This window comes from Rhinatrema bivittatum, chromosome 4, assembly GCF_901001135.1.
Source record: "Rhinatrema bivittatum chromosome 4, aRhiBiv1.1, whole genome shotgun sequence".
NCBI classification, from domain to species: domain Eukaryota; kingdom Metazoa; phylum Chordata; class Amphibia; order Gymnophiona; family Rhinatrematidae; genus Rhinatrema; species Rhinatrema bivittatum.
Genome location: NC_042618.1, coordinates 210,883,278 through 210,901,991, shown reverse-complemented (window position 1 = coordinate 210,901,991; position 18,714 = coordinate 210,883,278). Strand labels below are relative to the sequence as shown.

General features: G+C 45.6%; 1 protein-coding gene across 3 annotated transcripts in view; it reads right to left on the bottom strand.

The window, feature by feature from the left end:
- Window positions 1-18,714, bottom strand: part of LOC115090486 (sodium-coupled neutral amino acid transporter 3-like) — a 328,123-nt gene that overhangs the window by 100,160 nt on the left and 209,249 nt on the right. For all 3 annotated transcript variants that reach the window (XM_029599646.1, XM_029599647.1, XM_029599648.1), the window contains 2 exons: window positions 13,807-13,899; window positions 13,047-13,128 (listed from right to left, as the gene is read on the bottom strand). In XM_029599646.1, the coding sequence (XP_029455506.1) occupies window positions 13,047-13,128; window positions 13,807-13,899 (175 nt within the window). The remainder of the gene's footprint in view (window positions 1-13,046; window positions 13,129-13,806; window positions 13,900-18,714) is intronic.

The window sequence follows — 18,714 nt, the reverse complement described above, 5'->3', positions numbered from 1 at the left end:
GTACATGTGTTTTTTTGACCACACAGTTCTCTTTATTCAATATTATAGATATAGAGACATCTTAAAATCTAAAGATGTGTATTTTAAGAATTCAAGCATCAAGTATATTCAAAGAAGTCTATGAAAGGATGACAAGGACATTTTTATTGTTGGCTGGATGAATTAGATGAAATGGAAAAACTCAGTTTCGTCTTGAAATTCATGAATTTTTTGTCTTTAAAAAAATAGTTATTAAATCAGAGATGGTGGTGATCTTTTAACAGCTATGACAAAAGTGTTCAAACATTTTTTATGGGCAACAATAAGGAATAAGTATATGTGCAGACACCTGTGGAATCTCGTTCAGCCATGAAAAAAGTTGACTGCATCTATTGAAAAAAAGCAGTTGGAAGACTGGCTGGAATAATTTTGAAGACAGAGACTTTTTTTTTTTTTTTAAATATTCATTTGCATCAAGTTTTCTCTTCCATGAGGGTAATAGGGAGCTTATGCAAGTTATATAACAAGTTATAGATTTGTTCAACCACTGGTCATTTGATAAGTCAAAACAGTTCTCCAGGGTCAGCTAACATTGTTTTTATTCTAAGAAGTTTAAAAGAATTGCCAGCCCCAGGACTGACAGAGTACTCTGCCTACAGGAAAATTGTCAGGTTGCTTTGTAAGCTGGATATATTCCCTATTCCTTAATTACAGTTAAGACATGATCGAATGTGTGACTCAGGTTGTGCAGCTCCTGTAGCAAATTATTAACAACATATAAAGTAACCAGGCTGGTGCTGTCCCCTGTATTACTGACTCTGTTCAGACAGAGTACAATTCTCAAAGTCATCAACATGTGTTAATAGTAATTTATATGCAGAAATTGGCCAAATGAAAACTGCCCTCCCTAAGGGGGTCATTTTCAAAGGAGTTACGCATGTAAATGTGACATACTATCGTAGCAATTTTCAAAAGCTATTTACTCGAGTAAAGTGCACTTACTTGAGTAAATCCTATGGACAATTCAATAGCATATATTGTAGCAATTTTGAAAAGCCCACTTACTTGAGTAAAGTGTATTTACTCGAGCAAAAACCAGTTTTGCTCGAGTAAATGCTTTTTAAAATCAGGCCCTAAATGTGGTTAAAAGTATAACTTGTGCACTTTTAGGGTCATTAAGAGGAAGTGTTCTCAAGGGCATGGCTTGATTGTGTTGCGCCCATCGGTTGCAGACGGCTGCAACCTCTGTTGCTCACCTCCTTTTTGCCTGCACCAGTAATTCTTGGACAATTGGCGACCTCTGCCTCTCCATGTCGCTCTCCTCAGCGTTCCTGGGACGGCGTGGGCAATCCCGTCCGCCATCTTGAATCGGGTATTACCTAAGGAACGCGGAAGGCCCCATCTTATACACATCATGGCGGGAACCTCGGGGGCGTCCTCTCCGCATGACATCTGCCTGCGTGTATTTGAGCCAGCTGGTCTGAGCTACCTACGAGTTAGCAAGGACTTCCTTCCTGCTGAATTCCATTTCCTTGGAGACGTTTACTTCGCTACTCTGAACTTGTTCTTGACCAGAGACTTGAACGCTTTAGGTAACCACTCCTCGGGGGCCTTGTCGCGTTCTGGCTATCCGCTCCTCGGAGGGGCTCTTGCCTGGAATTTCTCTACTCCTACTCCAGGTTTGTCTGGTTCAGCCTTGTGACTTCGCTACCTTCTGATGATGGATCCTCCGGTGTACCCTTTGCCTCGGGCCACTACCGTGATCACCTCAGCGACCTTCCTTACACACTTCAGAGTGAGTACCATCTGCTCTACAGCTCCGCTGACCTCCTGCTCTACTCTCAACATCTCTCCTGTGATCCTCGGCGTACCCTGCGCTGTGGGCCACTCCTGGATCTGTTGCGCCGGTCGACCGCGGCCTCCGCGGTCGACTCTGCTCACCTCTTTTTCCAATACTTCCAGATACCAGGCCACCCGATGCCGACTCCTGCGGTGCGATGGAATGCTCCACGACCTGCTCCACAGATGTGTGGCCTTCTCTCATGGCAGGAATGCCGCTGCCGGATAATTCCTGCTCCCGGATGTTGCAGGGACATGCGCGCCAGCGAAAGCACTTTCTTTAAAGGGCCTAGAGCAGGAAATCCGGGCCAGCCTCCTCGATGACATCATTCTTGAGTAGGGAATTTAAATCCTTTCCTGTGTCCTGCTAATTGAGTTAGCAAGGACTCTTCTTCCTAATTCCTTTGACCAGATGCCTTCTGCTCTGTGTATTCTTGCTCCAAGACGACTTTGGTACCCACTCCTCGGGGGCCTTTCCTCGTTCCTCCTAATTCTCCAGGGTTTTCTGCTACCAACTAGGACGCCAAGGTACCCACTCCTCAGGGGCCTTGCCGGGGGTTCTCTCCTACTTCAACTGTCAATATCAGAGTGAGTACTACCGCTCCAGTACTGTCTCATCTATCTCAACGTAGATCCTCGGCCTACCCCGCACTGTGGACCACTACCAGATCTACTATCACTGGTCCTTCAGTCTAGACCTGGGTTCAGGCCTACCCTGCCTCGCGGATCACTACCGGACCTATCTCCCTCTCGGGACCTGGTGAGACTATGTAACTGCATTCCTTACTCAGCAGCCTTCAGACAGAACATTACTTTCAACGTTGCTGTATAATAAAAACCCTATCTCTCTGGTCCATTACTATTAGAGTCAGCCTATCGCTACAAGTCCCCACAGGGCTCCGCCCCGTGGGAGGTGCCATCTCTTGTAGTGACCAAGGGCCCACGACTATGTCAAAACCATAACAGGATCCTTCAGGAGATTCCAGCAAAGGAGGGATTCCCTGGTGTACCCCGCTCCACAGACCACTACGGGAATATCATCTATGAGCCATCCATATCTCTGGACTGTATCTATCTTTCCCATTAGATGGGACCCTCTATATTTCCAGTATAATAAAGTCTATTACTGTTGTGTCAGTCTCAGCTAAGGCCATGCCTATCGAGGTGTGTCCCCACAGGGCTCCTCCCTGTGGGTGGAGTCAGCTCTCACCCCGATCCAGGGTCTACAAATATACCAGGACATAACAGATTGTGGGGGTAAAATAACACTTGTAGATCACATTTTGAAATCTATGTATGTTATTTTCCATGAATAACATATTGTATTAGTACAGGGAAAGTGAATGTGAAGATATTTCGGTGTGGGCTTAGAGACAATTAGTCCCACATTAAATGAAATGATGCCAAAAAAGAATGAAAAACTGCATTGCTTTGAAATACATTATAGTCAAGTATAAGAAACTGCTATGTACATAGTGGAGAAAATGGCAGTTAGGTATATGAAGCTGTTTTGCTTAGGTAACCTGAAAGAAAATATTATACCTTGATGCTATAAGGAAAGAGATATTTTAGCTTGAGCAAAAGTAACTGTTTTTATTAAGTACAAGAAATTGTCTGAGGAATATTTTAGTTAAGTGATAAGGAACCATATCCTACTTTCAAGGGCATATATGCTATTTGAATATTATGCGATGGTGGCTGAGAAGCAGAGAACAAAGAAAATAGGATAGCATATGTGCTAGCAAGATTTGGTCTGAAAAAGTATAAAGGGGAGGTGAATTTCAGCACTGCTTCTGAACAGATGAACGAGACCCTGAACTGATCTGAACTCCAGTGCTATGTCCTCAGACCCGGGAAAGAGAGATTACATCCTACTCTTAGCGAGATGCACCAGACCTACCATACCTGACCTAAAGGGGACAGGACAGGGGACTGGAGCTCACCTGAGCCCTTGCAGAGCAATCACTGAAGACATATCCTTGTAAATAGTTTCTCTCTGCTTGTTTCTCTCTCTCTTTTGGGCTAATCTCATAAGTGGCCCTACATAATCACAATTACACTTATCAGAATATTACCTTTGTCTATATTGCATTTAATATAACCATTGCTTTTACTAGAATACATATGTATATATATTTAATACACTGTATGTGTGTGTCTTATTTCTGCTGAGTAACATGCAACACCATAAGAAAAAACTGTTACACATATTCATAGAAGCAGCAGATATTAATTTTCACAGGTGCATACTTTCACTTGTGGGTAAAAGGACTTGCGGACTTTGCCTCAAAACATATTTTGAAAATTGCACCATAAAGCTAATCATGTAATTACTAGTGGTTCCACTGCTAAAGAAAAAAATACGGCAACCCTGTTGTAAAGAGAAATGGGGCAACAGTTCCTGAGATCTGTCTGCTGTCAACTGCAATCCCTGCTCCTGAGGTGTGATAATAGTAACTGTATCCTTGCTCCTGGGCTGTCTCTGCTGTCAATGCATTCCAGCTCATAGGATGTGTCTGCTATGACTATGTCCCTGCTCCTGATGTTGTGATAGCTGCCGCTATATTCCAACTTCTGAGATATGATTACTTTGGGAATGAAGTCCCAGAATAATAATAATTATTTCTCTCTTACATGTCTTACTAGTGGATATCAGAACTCACACAAATAAGTAGAGAAACTGGAAAAGTAGTGTGAGTAATAACTGAAATAAAGTATATTAATTCATAAGGAGAGTGCTGTTCATATTTTAATATATACATCCATCAGGTATTCGATTGAATGAACATATCACAAAAAGTCCCCCACAATATTCTAAATTCTTCCTATCAGGCCGATTCACCCATTTGGCCGATTAGCACCCATTTAGCTGTGCGTTTTCAACACGTGTCTATTACCCCTTATACTGTAAGGGGTAATAGACACGTGTCTATTACCCCTTATACTGTAAGGGGTAATAGTGCTTTGAAAACATGCAGCCAACCATGCGAAAACTAATAGCGCTCATCACATCCTATTAGTTAGTTGCCCTGGATTCTGAAAGTAAAATGTGCAGCAGGCGTTAACCATAGAAAGCACCAGGAAAATGTACAGAAAAGCAGAAAAACTTAATATCATAGCGAAATTAAGTCGGAGGCCCCAAAAATAGGCAAATATTAAAAAAAAAATCTGCCCGCCAGTTGGCGGGTTCGAAAACAGATGCTCAATTTTGCCGGCGTCCGTTTTTCGAACTTGTTGCTGTCAGCGGGTTCGAAAACCAACACCGGTAAAATTAAGCGTTGGTTGTTGGACCCACTGACAGCCACCAGTTCCGCTAATGAGGCGCTAGAGATGCACTAATGTCCCTAGCACCTCCTTATTAGCGCGGGCCCTAATTTAAATACAAAATCGTGCATCGGGAGAGCAGGAGCTCAACACAGAGTGCCGGCTCTCCCGCACCTTTTAATGAATCGGCCTGTATGTTTGAAATATGGACTTTCCATTGAGCACAGTGGTGAATTTCTAATTTTGCATCACAGTTTGAGATATGTCCATTCAACTGAGTACCTGACGGATATATATTAAACTATGAACAGTACCCTCCTTATGGATCGATATACTTTATTTCAATTATTAGACTCACACTCCTTTTCCTGTTTACATACCTTACTGCCAAAGGTGTCAAAAGCATGGAACAACATAACATACAATGAATAAAAACAACAGAGCGCTCCACCAAAAACAAAACTTCCATCAGATCCTCATTTGCTTTTATCCTACCCTCACACATACCCATTTTCCAACACTAAATGCAGCCTTACAACTATCCCAAATAATCATTATGAGATTGGACATTATAACCAACAGATCATAATTAACCTTCTGGTAATGCCTAAACAAATAACTATGTCTCAAGGCTGTGCTTAAAAAAGCCAAAATCTCAAATAGAACAATTCCTTAGGCAATGTATTCCAGAAGCTGCACAACAAAAAACCCTCTTTCTGATCTTGCATAATTTAACCTGTTGATTGATGGGATAACTAGCCTGGTTACCATAAGGGATCTAAATGTCCTTTCAGGCATATACAACTTAAAGCAATCCTGAAGATATTTCAGAGCTTGACAAATAATTGCCCTAAATGCAAGTGTTGAAATTTTAAACAGCATATGATACGATACTGGCAACCAGTGAAGAGACTTCAATACTGGCACAATATGATCCCTACAGCCAGCCACCACTCTTGCTGCAATATTCTGGATCAATTGCAATCTTCATAGCCTAGGTAGATAATAATTATTACAGTAGTCTAACTGAGATAATATCAAGTATGGAGGCTAGCTTGGTCCAAAAGCACCTGCATTTGACAGATGGTATGAAGTTGGAAAAATAGACTCTTAGGAGATGAATCTAATAGGGTCCTCCATTTTCATCTCACTATCTGGGATCACACTAAAATTCCTTGCCTGCTTAACTAATGGAACTGAAATATTCTGAATATATACTAGTAATCCTACATCTCTTTTTGCATACTTGCCCACTACCACCATCTTGCTCTTAGCTGGATTCAAGAGCAGCGTATTCTGAGACATTTCCTCTTGAATGGTTTTCAAACCCAAAGTCAACATTTCTACTGAAAGATTTATGTTTACTCCTAGTGCCATAAACAGTTGCACAACATAGGTGTAATATTCAGTAAGCCAGAGAGCAGACAAGTTATCTGGCTAAAGTCAGGTGGATAACTTGCCCCAAATAGTCAATGGAGCAAATGCCCTGCTGAATATACTCACTTAAAGTTATCCAGCTACATATAGCTGGATAATAGGGGTGTGCATTCGTTTCTAACGTATTGGTAATCCGCAACGTATAGGGCCATATTCGTTGTATTCGTGGGGAAGCAAAACATATTGCGATTCCCCACGAATACAATGAATCTTCGCCGAATTATTCGGCCGTCTAAAGGGGCCAATTTAAACAAACCTCCCACCCTCCTGACCCCCTCCAAGACTTACCAAAACTCCCTGGTGGTCCCGATGGTGCCGGCCATCCATTGCTCCTACCATGTGACAGGGGCTGACCAATGGCACCGGTAGCTCCTGTGACATAGTAGGTCAAAGGCTATCGGCGCCATTTTGAATACCGGCAGCCGAGGGTGTGAGTGCAGGAGATGGCTTCTGGACCCCCCGCTGGACCATCAGGGAGTTTTGATAAGTCTTGGGGGGGGGGGGGTCAGGAAGGTGGGGGGGTTGTAGTTAATTTAATTTTAGCCAGGAAATGAATAAGAATTAACATATAAATGTATCGGGGGCCCCCCTTGCCGAATGCAACGTATCTGCTCCCCGACAAATACGAATCTTGAATGCAACGTATGGCGTCCCTCTGCACATCCCTACTGGATAACTTTAAAACCTAACCGGTTATGTCTGAATATGGTCAGGTAGGTATTAAAGTCATCCAGCCTTGTGTTGCCGGATAACTTGCCACTTCATTTATGGACATTTGATGTTCCGCCTTTCAAAGCTGGCCTCAAGGTGGATTAAAATAAATTTAAATGAGCAGAGGCTTTTGAATAGCTTATTTAACCGGATATCTTCAAAAGATATCCCCCTCTTGAATTGCAGAAGCTTACTCTGGCTGTCAGGGCCTTTTGTGAAATTTAGGGGGGATGGAGGGAACGAGAGGGACGCAGGCCTCAGGCCTGCACTATATATCTTTGTTTTTCTCCTTAGACAATGCCACTTAACTGGCTATCATTTGAAAATATCTGGTTAAGAAGCAAGGCTGGATAACTTTAGACCTGCTCTGAGTCAGGCGTAAAGTTATCCAGCTAACTTAGCTGGAGAGAACTGAAAATCACCTAAGTTAGCTGGATAATTTAGGCTTGTCCAGAATGCCTTTTTTAAAAATCCAGTTAGATTTTAGACAGATAATAACTTATCTAGAAAAATCTATCTGGATGAATGGCTTAATATTCAAAACGTTGCCATTTAGCCAAATAACTTGTGTTATCCGGCTAAATGCCTTTGAATCTTGACCCCCATTTGCACAGATACAAAAATGCAGCTGTCAGGGATGCACATAAGTATGTGTGCAACGATGACTCTGGGAAACACAAAGTCCTGCAGCATTTACTAAAACAGCGCTTCTCAACTGGTGTGTCGCCAAGAACACGCAGGTGTGTCGCCACACTTCCCAGTCCCCTGCTGACCCAGCTGCTCCCCTTACCCAAGCAAAATAGGTCCTCCGCCTGGGCTTAAAATGCTGATAGCCCGGGCGGAACGCGGCAGGACAGCTGGAGCCAGCGGCATCGGCATAAGCTCTTCTTCCCGCCCCCCCCCCCCCCCGGAAGAGGAAGTGGTGAGCAGCAAGTGCGTGCGTGGGAAGAGGAGACTATGCTAGTGTGCTCAGCATCTGCCCGAAGGAAAGAAGAGAGGCGCGGCCTGAAGGATGAGCAGTGCAGCTCAGAGTAAAATAAGGAACAACGTCAACTCCCGTGGCCGATGGGACTCCTTTCTCAGTGAGGGCTGAAAGTGAAGGAGGTTGCTGCTGCCTTTAGGGTTGGAAGTGAAGGAGGCTGTTGCTGCTGCTAGTTCGGGGGGGGGGGGGGGGGGGAGAGTGAGTGAATGAGCAATCATATGTGTTTGAGATCCTATGTGTATGTGTGTGCCAGTGAGACAGCATGTATGTGAATGACTGGGAGCCTGTATATGTGAAAGAGTGTATTTGTGTGTGATGTGTATCCTTCAGGGCTCCTGCACTGCTCATCCATCCTGCATTTTGTGTGTGAGAGAGATCATGTGTATGTATGATTAAGAGCCTGTGTGTGATTGAAAGCTGGTTTAGGTGAGGGAGCATGTGAGTATGTGATTGAGAGCCTGTGTGTAAGTAAGAGAAAGAGAGAGCATGTGTGTCTGTGTGTGATTGAGAGCTGGTTTAGGTGATGGAGCATGTGAGTATGTGATTGAGAGCCTGTGTTTAAATGAGAGAGAGAAACCATGTGTGTCTGTGTGTGATTGAGAGCTAGTTTAGGTGAGGGAGCATGTGAGTATGTGATTGAGAGCCTGTGTGTAAATGAGAGAAAGAGAGAGCACATGTGTGTAAGCATGTGAATGAGAGTCTGTGTGTGAGAGAAAAAGACAGCATGTATATGTGCGATTGAAAGCCTGTATGTGTAAGCATGAAGAGACAGACAGCATGTGTATAAATGTGTAATTAAGAGCCTATATAAGTGAGAGAGAAAAAGCATGTGTATATGTGAGCGATTGAGAGCCAGTGTGAGAGAGGAGAAAGTTGCAAGCAAACCATCCCTCCTCCTGCTAATTCAAAACAATCTCAGGGCACCTGGATATCAAACGTTCCCAGGTATGCAAAGCAAAACATTTTTTGTATCCTTATGATTTTTCATTATTGGGTCTTTGTGTCTGCTATTTTGAAATATTTTATTGGTATCTATAAATTTTTGATATGAGTCTTTAATTATTGGATATTCCACTCATCAGCTGTTTTGAAATAATCTGTTCTTTTTGTTAGTATGGTTTTGCTGCTATTTATTTTATATTTCTTGATTTGTTTTATAAGCACTGGTGGTGTTTCTTTTTTTCCTTTGTTACACTGCATACAGAGTCTCTGGCTTGTTGCAGTTTCCAATTCAGTTTTTGTCTGCACGCTTCTAGTTATGCGTTTTGGTCTCTTTATTTTTTGTTAGTGAGGGTCAGCACATGTGATTCAGGTGAGGTTTTCTGCTGGCGTGCAGCTTCTGTATAGGTCTCTATAGTAGCCTGGCTTGTTCCGTTTTCCAAATAGGAGATGTATTGGTGTCTTAAGGCCTGGTGTAATATTTTCAGTGTTGCCTTTTCTTAGGTAAGGTGTTTACTGTTTGAGTACTAGAAATTGGTGCTGTTTTGGTGTGGGATGTTTACTATTTATGCAATTTCTGTTCAGACAGAATACGTATCTTTTCCTTGTGTCATTCTTAACAATAAAAATAATACTGGACCTTTATTTTTTTATTTCCGCCGTGAATTGTAATGAGCAGTAAGTCACACTTGTGAGCGTGGTCTGTCAGGTGTGTCACGATGGGAAAAAGGTTGAGAACCACTGTACTAAAATATAACAACTCCCAAACTCAGTGCAGTCTAGAAATTCCTTGAAGGATTATATTGGTTGCATACTTTTATTTTGTATGCTCAGATAAGTTCATAGTGTGCCAAAAATTAAGGACAAGAATTAAGCCTTCATGGATTTAAAATAACACAGAGAAGAACAAAGTGAGAGCTCAGGTGAACATTTGTAAAGGGAAGAGCACTCCCTTAACGACCTCAAAATCAGTACATTCAAAGGGAATTTCAGAGCTACACAGGAATGCAAAACATTTGAAAGTGAATTAATTTGAAACAGAGGTTAATATTCAGTAAGCTGGTGAGCAGCAAAACTATCTGGAGAATGTTACATGTGTAATTTTTCCAAGAGATGCACTTACACACACACACACACACACACACATATTGCCCACTGAATGTACTCAGGTTTACTTATGTATGTAACTTTATCTAGATAGGTAGGATAACAATTTTTCTGAGCAGACTTGTGTGGGTAACTTTAGCCAGAGAGCACTGAATATGTGCATTCACCTGTTAAAAGTTTATCCCCACCCCAGGAATGCCTCCACTGACACCCCCTTTTGTCCAGATACATTTTGTGCACACAAATTTCTGTGGTCAGAGATGGGAAATATTGAAAGCTCGGTTCTTGTGCACACAACTCAAAAAGTGACCTGCACAAAAGGCTTTCAGTTTTAACCTCTAATAAGGATTTAATTAGTACATTGGCTTTTTCATCCATTATCAGATACAGGCCCCTGTCACCTCTGTCAAAATTCCCCTTCCCCATCTCATTACTGAGCTGTGATGGCACAGGCAGGCAGCCTAAGGCCTAGACAACTCTTTACTATTCAAACCCAATGTCAAAGTGCAGCTTCTTCACTGACCCGATGAATGGAGCAGAGCTCTTGAAAGCTCGTCACAGATGTATTGAGTTAGTATATCTCCTACAATGTGCATGCTGACTATTTCTACATACATGCACATAGAAAGCTTAATTTTCTGTATTAATTCAGTCAGAAAGGGGTAAGAATTAGTTCATCTCCTCTGTAGCATCAGTGCTGTCCTTCTCCCAAAGCTCCAAGGACACCTGAAGGGTTTCTGTTCTCTTTTTAAATCTTTTGGCTAATGAGTGCTGAAGTTACAATATACAACACTCCCTTCCTCACCCTGACCAAACCACAGAGGGCTGCAGGCCTCCCACAGCACACCTATGACTTTCACATCATCGCATGGCCTGGGCCCGGTCTACGCTCAGTGACAGCTCAGACAGGCAGGAAAATCTGACTTTGTGACGACAACAGCTCCCCTATGAAGAAAGACTAAAGAGGTTAGGACTTTTCAGCTTGGAGAAGAGACGACTGAGGGGGGATACGATAGAGGTGTTTAAAATCATGAGAGGTCTAGAACGGGCAGATGTGAATCGTTTTTCGGATAATAGAAGGACTAGGGGGCATTCCATGAAGTTAGCATGTGGCACATCTAAAACTAGTCGGAGAAAGTTCTTTTTCACTCAACGCACAATTAAACTCTGGAATTTGTTGCCAGAGGATGTGGTTAGTGCAGTTAGTGTAGCTGGGTTTAAAAAAGGATTGGATAATTTCTTGGAGAAGTCCATTACCTGCTATTAATTAAGTTGACTTAGATAATAACCACCGCTATTACTAGCAACTGTAACATGGAATAGACTTAGTTTTTGGGTACTTGCCAGGTTCTTATGGCCTGGACTGGCCACTGTTGGAAACAGGATGCTGGGCTTGATGGACCCTTGGTCTGACCCAGTATGGCATGTTCTTATGTTCTTAATCCTGCAGGCACTGTATTTCCTGGGCTTTATGGTGCTGTCAGTACCAGAACAACAATAAGAACTGCAAGGCAGGCCAGGGGTTTGCCAAAAGCAACAAAGGCAACTGCCTCCAGCAAATTTTGATAGGCAATAGAACACCACCGTCACTGTGCGGTCTTCTGGATCTGTCCCCACAGGGCCTGCGAATGCACGTGGACTTACATACAGATCCTGCACCGATATTTGTTGAAGTTGCCGCTGTTGCGGGCACCACTGAAGAGGACTGCAGAGGCAGGCCTGGATGATCTCTGGCATTGAGGGGTATGTGATGCAGAAGGCCAAGGGGAGAGGAAAAGAACTGGGCAGGGGCAATCTGGGGAGTTCTCTTACACCCTTTGCTGATTTCTGGGAGGGCAGGGGGGTGCCCCCTCAATGCACCCTCCTAGTGCCCAAATTTTAAATCCGGCTCTGCTGTAGGGCAGGGCAGGGCCGAGGCACTTTGGCAGAGCTGTTTATGTGGTCTCCGTTAGGGAGGTTGAGTGTCCTGGTTTATATAGTACAATCCTATTTTGCAAAGAAATTGTCCCGTGTCCTGCTTAAGGGAAAAAAAAGGACACATAATTGTTTTATTTTTCAGTCTGGCCATATGTCTAAAAAATAAATTTGACTGAGTTTCACACACTTGTGCAGATGTAGGGTTTAAAAAGGGGGGTGCAGAGAGTATAGTGCTTCATCAACCCCCTTCTCCCTACCTCAGCCTCACTCATCTTCCCTTCTGCTCTTTCTCCTTTTCACCTCTACTCCTTCCAGGTTCCTCCCCAACTTCCCCTTCCGGTTTCACCCCCTATATACACCTTCCCATTTCTATCTCCCTTCCCTGATCATTTCATCTGATTTCCCTGATAAATCCCTCCTCCGTCTCCTCTGTCCCCAGCAGGGTCTGCATCCACCCTTCCCCCTAGTTTTCTCTCTCTACTCTAGGGCCCTTTCCATTTTTCCCTTCTTTTCTATAGGTAACTCCCTGTCTCTCTCTGTTCCTCATCTTCCTAGGGTCCTTTATTTCCCCTTTCACTGCTACTGACATGGCTATTAGGGAGGAGGGCAGGTGAGGAAGGTCAGTCTTTTAAATGTGGTAGTGTCCGATATTGCATAAACCATGGGGATATTCTGAATTCTGGGGATGTGCCAGTAGCCACCCGAGTCTCTACTGGATTTGCAGGAGTAAGTGCAGAGCAGAGTAAGATTATTGGATCTTGGCAGAGATGGTAGAGAAAGGATACATTACAGATAGAAGGGAGGAGGAGGGAAAGAGAGTCACTGCAGTAGAAGGTGGGGAGAAGAGACCGAATAGGCCTCATAAACTTACGGTGTTTTATTCTCGAGGTGGAGGAAGGTCTGGATGACCAGAGGTAGCTCTGATTTGATGATGTAGAGATAACTGGACATGGCTGCAAGAGGGGAAAAGTGTAAGCAGCACAGACACGCATTTTAACTTCTCCTAATGGCCACAGGCCAAGATAAAAACATGACCATAAACTTCCTCATATAGCGGTGCCTTGCCAGTGCCATCATGTGAGCTGCCTTACAGTGGTGTCTTGCAAGTAGCAGCACGGACTCCAGCAGTGCGAGCCACAGTGGTGCCCCGTCAGTGCCAGCATCGTCATGGACTCCAGCCATGTGAGGTTCTTCACAGACATACCCAGCCAGTGCCAGACATGTGAGCTTCCTCATAGAGGTGCCCTGCCAACATCAGCCATGTAAGTTACCTCCCCCCATGGTGCTCTGCCAACACCAGTCATATGAACTTCCTCCCAGCAGTGCCAATCATGTGAGCTTCCTCACATTGGTGTCCTGCCATCACTAGCTATGTGAGCTTCCTCCCAGCAGTGCCCTGCCAGCGCCAGCTATGTGAACTTCTTCATTACAATGCCCTAAAAGTCTCAGCCATGTGAGCTTCCTCACAGCAATGCCCTGTCAGTGTGAGCACCAGCCAGGCAGCAGTTTGAGCTTCCTCCATGCAGTGCCCTGCCTTTCTTAGCTGGGACTCCAGCACTGTTAGTTTCCGCCTAGCAGACGAAGCCTCCACAGTTTTTCTAAGTATAACAGCTGCTCGCTGCTCTGCTTACCTCCAATATTCTGTAGGGTTATAGCCAAAGCAGCAGCCAACTTCCCTGGTGTACCAAAAGCCCGGTAACCCAGCTGCTCGTAGGCCCGGATTCCTGAAGACAAAAACCAGAACGCCATTAGCTTAAGTGTTGAAAGTTGCAGTGAGGATATATCTCACCCCAGCCTGCAGATCCCTGGAGCGAGTCTCTCCTGTCCTAAAGGTGGCATCACATTTTAAAACAGAGGAAAACTATTCTCAGCAGCTACAGCTTTGAAAGAGCTGTGCAGGCCTAGGGACAGAGTTGAGAGCAGAGTGATATGAGTCAGCCACTGGCGTGTTACACTTATATACAGAGTTTTAAAATATAAGCGTAAATTGAAGCAAAATGAAATAGATTTTAGCTTTTCTCGTGATTACTTTAAACTGTGCAGTATTTAAGGAGGATCATTTCAAAGGTACTTCTGTAGGTTAAGTAGTGCTTTACCTACAGAAATAGCCCTTTAGAAATTTGCATGACTGATGCATGTGTAAAATTCGAACACACCCTATATACAGATACTTAAACCTTTACACGTGTAGGGAAGAGGCAGACCAAGAGGTGGAGACTGAGCAGGACATACACGTATACTTTTTTATTTTAAAATGTGTTGGGAATCCCAGCCCCGGGTTCTCTCTCCTACAGCACAGGGCGGCCTTACCCCGAATCCTGCCGCGGCGTTAACTCCATGCGGTCTCAGATGCCACCAACTTCCTCTCAGCATGCGCCCTCCTAGGCTGTCCACGGTTACCCTTGTTCTCTGCCAGCCTTGACCCGGACTCCCTGACATTGCTTCTTCTCTTTGGACCCCTCTTTGCCAGGAGACCCACACCTAAGTCCTGCCGGCCCCAGCACCCAAGGGCTCAACCTGAGGGGAACGAGGGCTGGTACAGGTGAAGCTCCAGTGGAGTCTCCTTCTCCAGTACTGCCTCCCCGAGACGAGGTCCACTGAGGGCCTTCCCTTGGTGGCAGGTCTACCCATTGCCCCGGCTCAAGGGTCCACACCGATAACAAATGTATGGGGTGAATTTTCAAAGAGTCACGCATGTAGAAATTTGTATAAAAGTTGCTTGTACTCATGTAATCACTTTGATAAACATCAAAAGTATGCGCGTACTTTAGGTTTCGTATGCATATGTACTCATGTAAAAGGTGTTCTGGAGCAGGTAAACAGTTGCACGCATAAGTTACTATTTTGTAAGACACTTAAGCACAAATATTTGGCTACTTACATCATTGTACACCTGCTAAGTATCTTGTGTAATTGATATCAGTCTTGTTTATTGCGTACTATTGAATGGATAGAAGGTCTGGAGGAACTAGGGAAATTTCAGGCTGAAGAACCAGGAAGGTCTTGATGATCTGGACAAGGATTGAGCGAACTGGTGGAGGAATCAGAAAACTGGTTGTTTCGATTACATGTTCGTGTTTGAAATCTACCTATTTCCGTGCGTAAATTGTTTTTTATGTAAGCAAGTCCATTGTCAGTACTAGCCAGTCCAGTGGGATTAGGGAAACTCCCTTCCACTGCAGTTGGCAGGAGACCTCCATTGGCAGGTGGAACCAAATCGAATAGTCCTGAGACTGTGGGTTCTACCAAGACAGCAGAGAGCGCTGAAGAGGACGCATATGCACCCTTACCCATGGTATCACTCAGGGTCGCCGCCATGAAACCAAGTACCTACTTGTAAGACCATATGGTTGGGTGCAGAGTGTTCAACAACAGACGGAATTGAGATAGCAACTTCTGAATTCAAACTTCCGGTAGGAATACCTTGCCCTGTTAGGGTGTCTGGCCACGACCGGCCAGCCCCCCCTACCTTATTAGCTCCACTGATGCGGCGGCCTCCTTCCCGCACTGGGCTGCAGGTGCCGGGCCGCACGGCGACTGCAGCGTTGCTCTCCTGGCCGGCATTGAGGCCTCCCTTGATGTGCTCACGGGAGGCCCCGCCTCTTAAAGGAGCCACGGCAGAAGAGCTAAGCCGGCTGCTTTCTTTCTTCGTCTTTGCAACAGACTTCCTCTGTTGCTCCTAAGCTGCGTTCCCTGTGCTTCGCTGCTACTCCTCCGGTGCCTCCAGTGCCTCCTGTGTCTCTGTGCCTCCAGCGTCTCCTGTGTCTCCGTGCCTCCAGTGTCTCCGTGTTCCTGTGACTGTCTGTTCGTCTTCCCAGGTAGTACCTTCAGACTGTCTCTCTGGTACTGCCCTCGGCCTGCCTCTTGACCTCTCTGTTCACTGCCTGTCCCAGACCTTCTGCCTGGACTTCACTTCATCTCTTCGCTGCCTGGTAGTACCTTCAGACTGTCTCTCTGGTACTGCCCTCGGCCTGCCTCTTGACCTCTCTGTTCACTGCCTGTCCCAGACCTTCTGCATGGATTTCGCTTCGTCTCTTTGCTGCCTGCCTCGGACCTTCAGCCTGGACTCCACACCGTCTCTTCGAGGAGGTTGGTTCCTAACTTGCTGGGTGAACGCTCTGAGTACCCGCTCCTCAGGGGCTCTTCCACGTTCATAGGCTATCTGCTCCTCGGAGGGCCATCCTGCTTGATTCTTCGGAACCAGTCCTCGTGAGTCCTCCTCTCGCCTATGCCACCTCCCGGAGACGAGTCCCACTGAGGGGATCCCTCGGTGGTCTTCACCTCTCGCTCCGGCTCAAGGGTCCACAATGATAACAGTTTGCAAAGGCCATGGACCCAGTGGACTTGTCTAGCCTTCAGGCCATTCCGGGCCTGGCTCAACGGCTGCTGCAGCAACAGCAATCCCTGGAGACTTTATCCGCCACAGTAGAACATCTGGTATCTCGCCTGGATTCTACCGCTGGACATGGGGCAACCGCCCTTCCCCCGGCGGCTCCAGTAGCTTCGACCTCCGTGACTCATATGCCTGCTCCACCTCGATTCTCTGGAGAATCTAAGCAGTGCCGAGGCTTTCTGAACCACTGCTTCATAAGGTTCTCCCTGCAAGAACAGCAGTTTCCTACTGACCGAGTGAAGATATCCTTCATCATCTCCCTACTGGATGGTAAAGCCCTGGCCTGGGCATCTCTGCTTTTGGAACGTGGAGATTCCATGCTGGGAGACCTACCTTGGTTTGTTCGGACATTCCGTCAAGTGTTCGATGAACCGAAGTCGCCAGTCTACTTCCACTTCTGAGCTGCTTAACCTCCGCAAGGGCTCACGCATCCTGGCTGACTTTGCAATAGAATTTTGCACCCTGGCATCTGAACTAGGGTGGTGTGAGGACAGCCTGCGTGGCATCTTCCTGGAGGGCTTATCTCCCCGTATAAAGGATTAGTTGGCCGCACGAGAACTCCCGGACGACCTCGAGGCACTCATTGAACTGGCAGGTCGGATCAATCGTCGATTACAGCAACGTGCTAAAGAATGGAAGCCAGGTCATCACTCTGTATCCCTGGCTCCCACCTTTTCTCGTCTAGTGGTCGTACCCACAACGTCTTGAGCTCCGCCAGAGTGTTGGGAGGAGCCTATGCAGCTAGGCCGCAGCCGCCTGACAACCGAAGAAAACCAGCGTCGACACAGACTCGGCTTATGTCTCTACTGCGGAGGCAAAGGATACCTGTTGGCCCAATGTCCTGAATGTCCAGGAAACACCCGGGCCTAGGTGTCACAGGAGGGCTGACCCTAGGCTGTATCAATCCCACTCCTCCATGCACGGTTCCCGTTACACTACAATATTCCGGGGGCTCCTTCACTACACTCGCTCTCGTCGACTCAGGTTTCGGCGGGAACTTTATTCTATCCGAGCTAGTCCACCAATTGCAACTGCCTGTGATACCCTATACACCACTGTTCTGGATTTCCTCAATCCAAGGAGACCCTCTCCCGAGAAGGGTAAATTACCACACGGCCCCTGTAACACTTCGGACCAAAGTTCTTTACCAAGAGGAAGTGTCCTTCTTGATCCTCAAGAAATCCATTCATCCCATGGTACTGGGGCTTCCTTGGCTACAAAAGCATTCACCCACCATTGGCTGGAAAACCCTGCAAATTACAGCCTGGGGGAAGGACTGCTTTTCCACCTGCCTTCAGCCTAGACCACAACCACAGTTGGTGCTGGCTAGCACCTCCCTATCGTTAACACCTCAATATATTAGCTTCGCTGATGTGTTCTCCAAGAAGGAGGCAGAGACCCTTCCGGAGCATCGGTCCTTCGACTGCGCCATTGACTTACTTCCCGGTACAGCTCCGCCCTGTGGACGGGTGTATCCATTGTCCCTGCCCGAGACGCAGGTGATGTCTAAGTAAATAAAGGAAAACCTTGACCGGGGTTTCATTCACCCCTCTTCTTCTCCAGCAGGAGCAGGCTTCTTCTTCGTAGCCAAGAAGGACGGTTCTTTAAGACCCTGTATTGATTACAGGGACTCAATGCCATCACTCAAAAAGACCGTTACCCACTTCCCCTGATTCCTGAGTTGTTGGATCGCCTTCATGGAGCCAAGGTCTTTTCCAAATTGGACCTCCGGGGGGCCTACAATCTTGTCCGAATAAAACCGGGAGACGAGTGGAAAACGGCGTTTAATATGCGTGACGGCCATTACGAATATCTCGTAATGCCCTTTGGCCTATGCAATGCACCCGCAGTGTTCCAAAATTTAATGAACGAGATATTCTAGGACATGTTACACAAGGGGGTGATTGTCTACCTTGATGACATCCTAATTTATTCCAGAGACTTGAAGACAGATCGCATGGACATTCGCTGGGTTCTCCAACATTTAAGAGAACATCGTCTATTCGCTAAACTAGAAAAATGTCTCTTTGAACAGGAGTCCTTGCCATTTTTGGGCTTCATTGTATCTACCTCAGGATTTCGTATGGACCCAGATAAGTTAACCAGCATTCGGGAGTGGCCGCAGCTGGTGGGACTCCGTTCATTG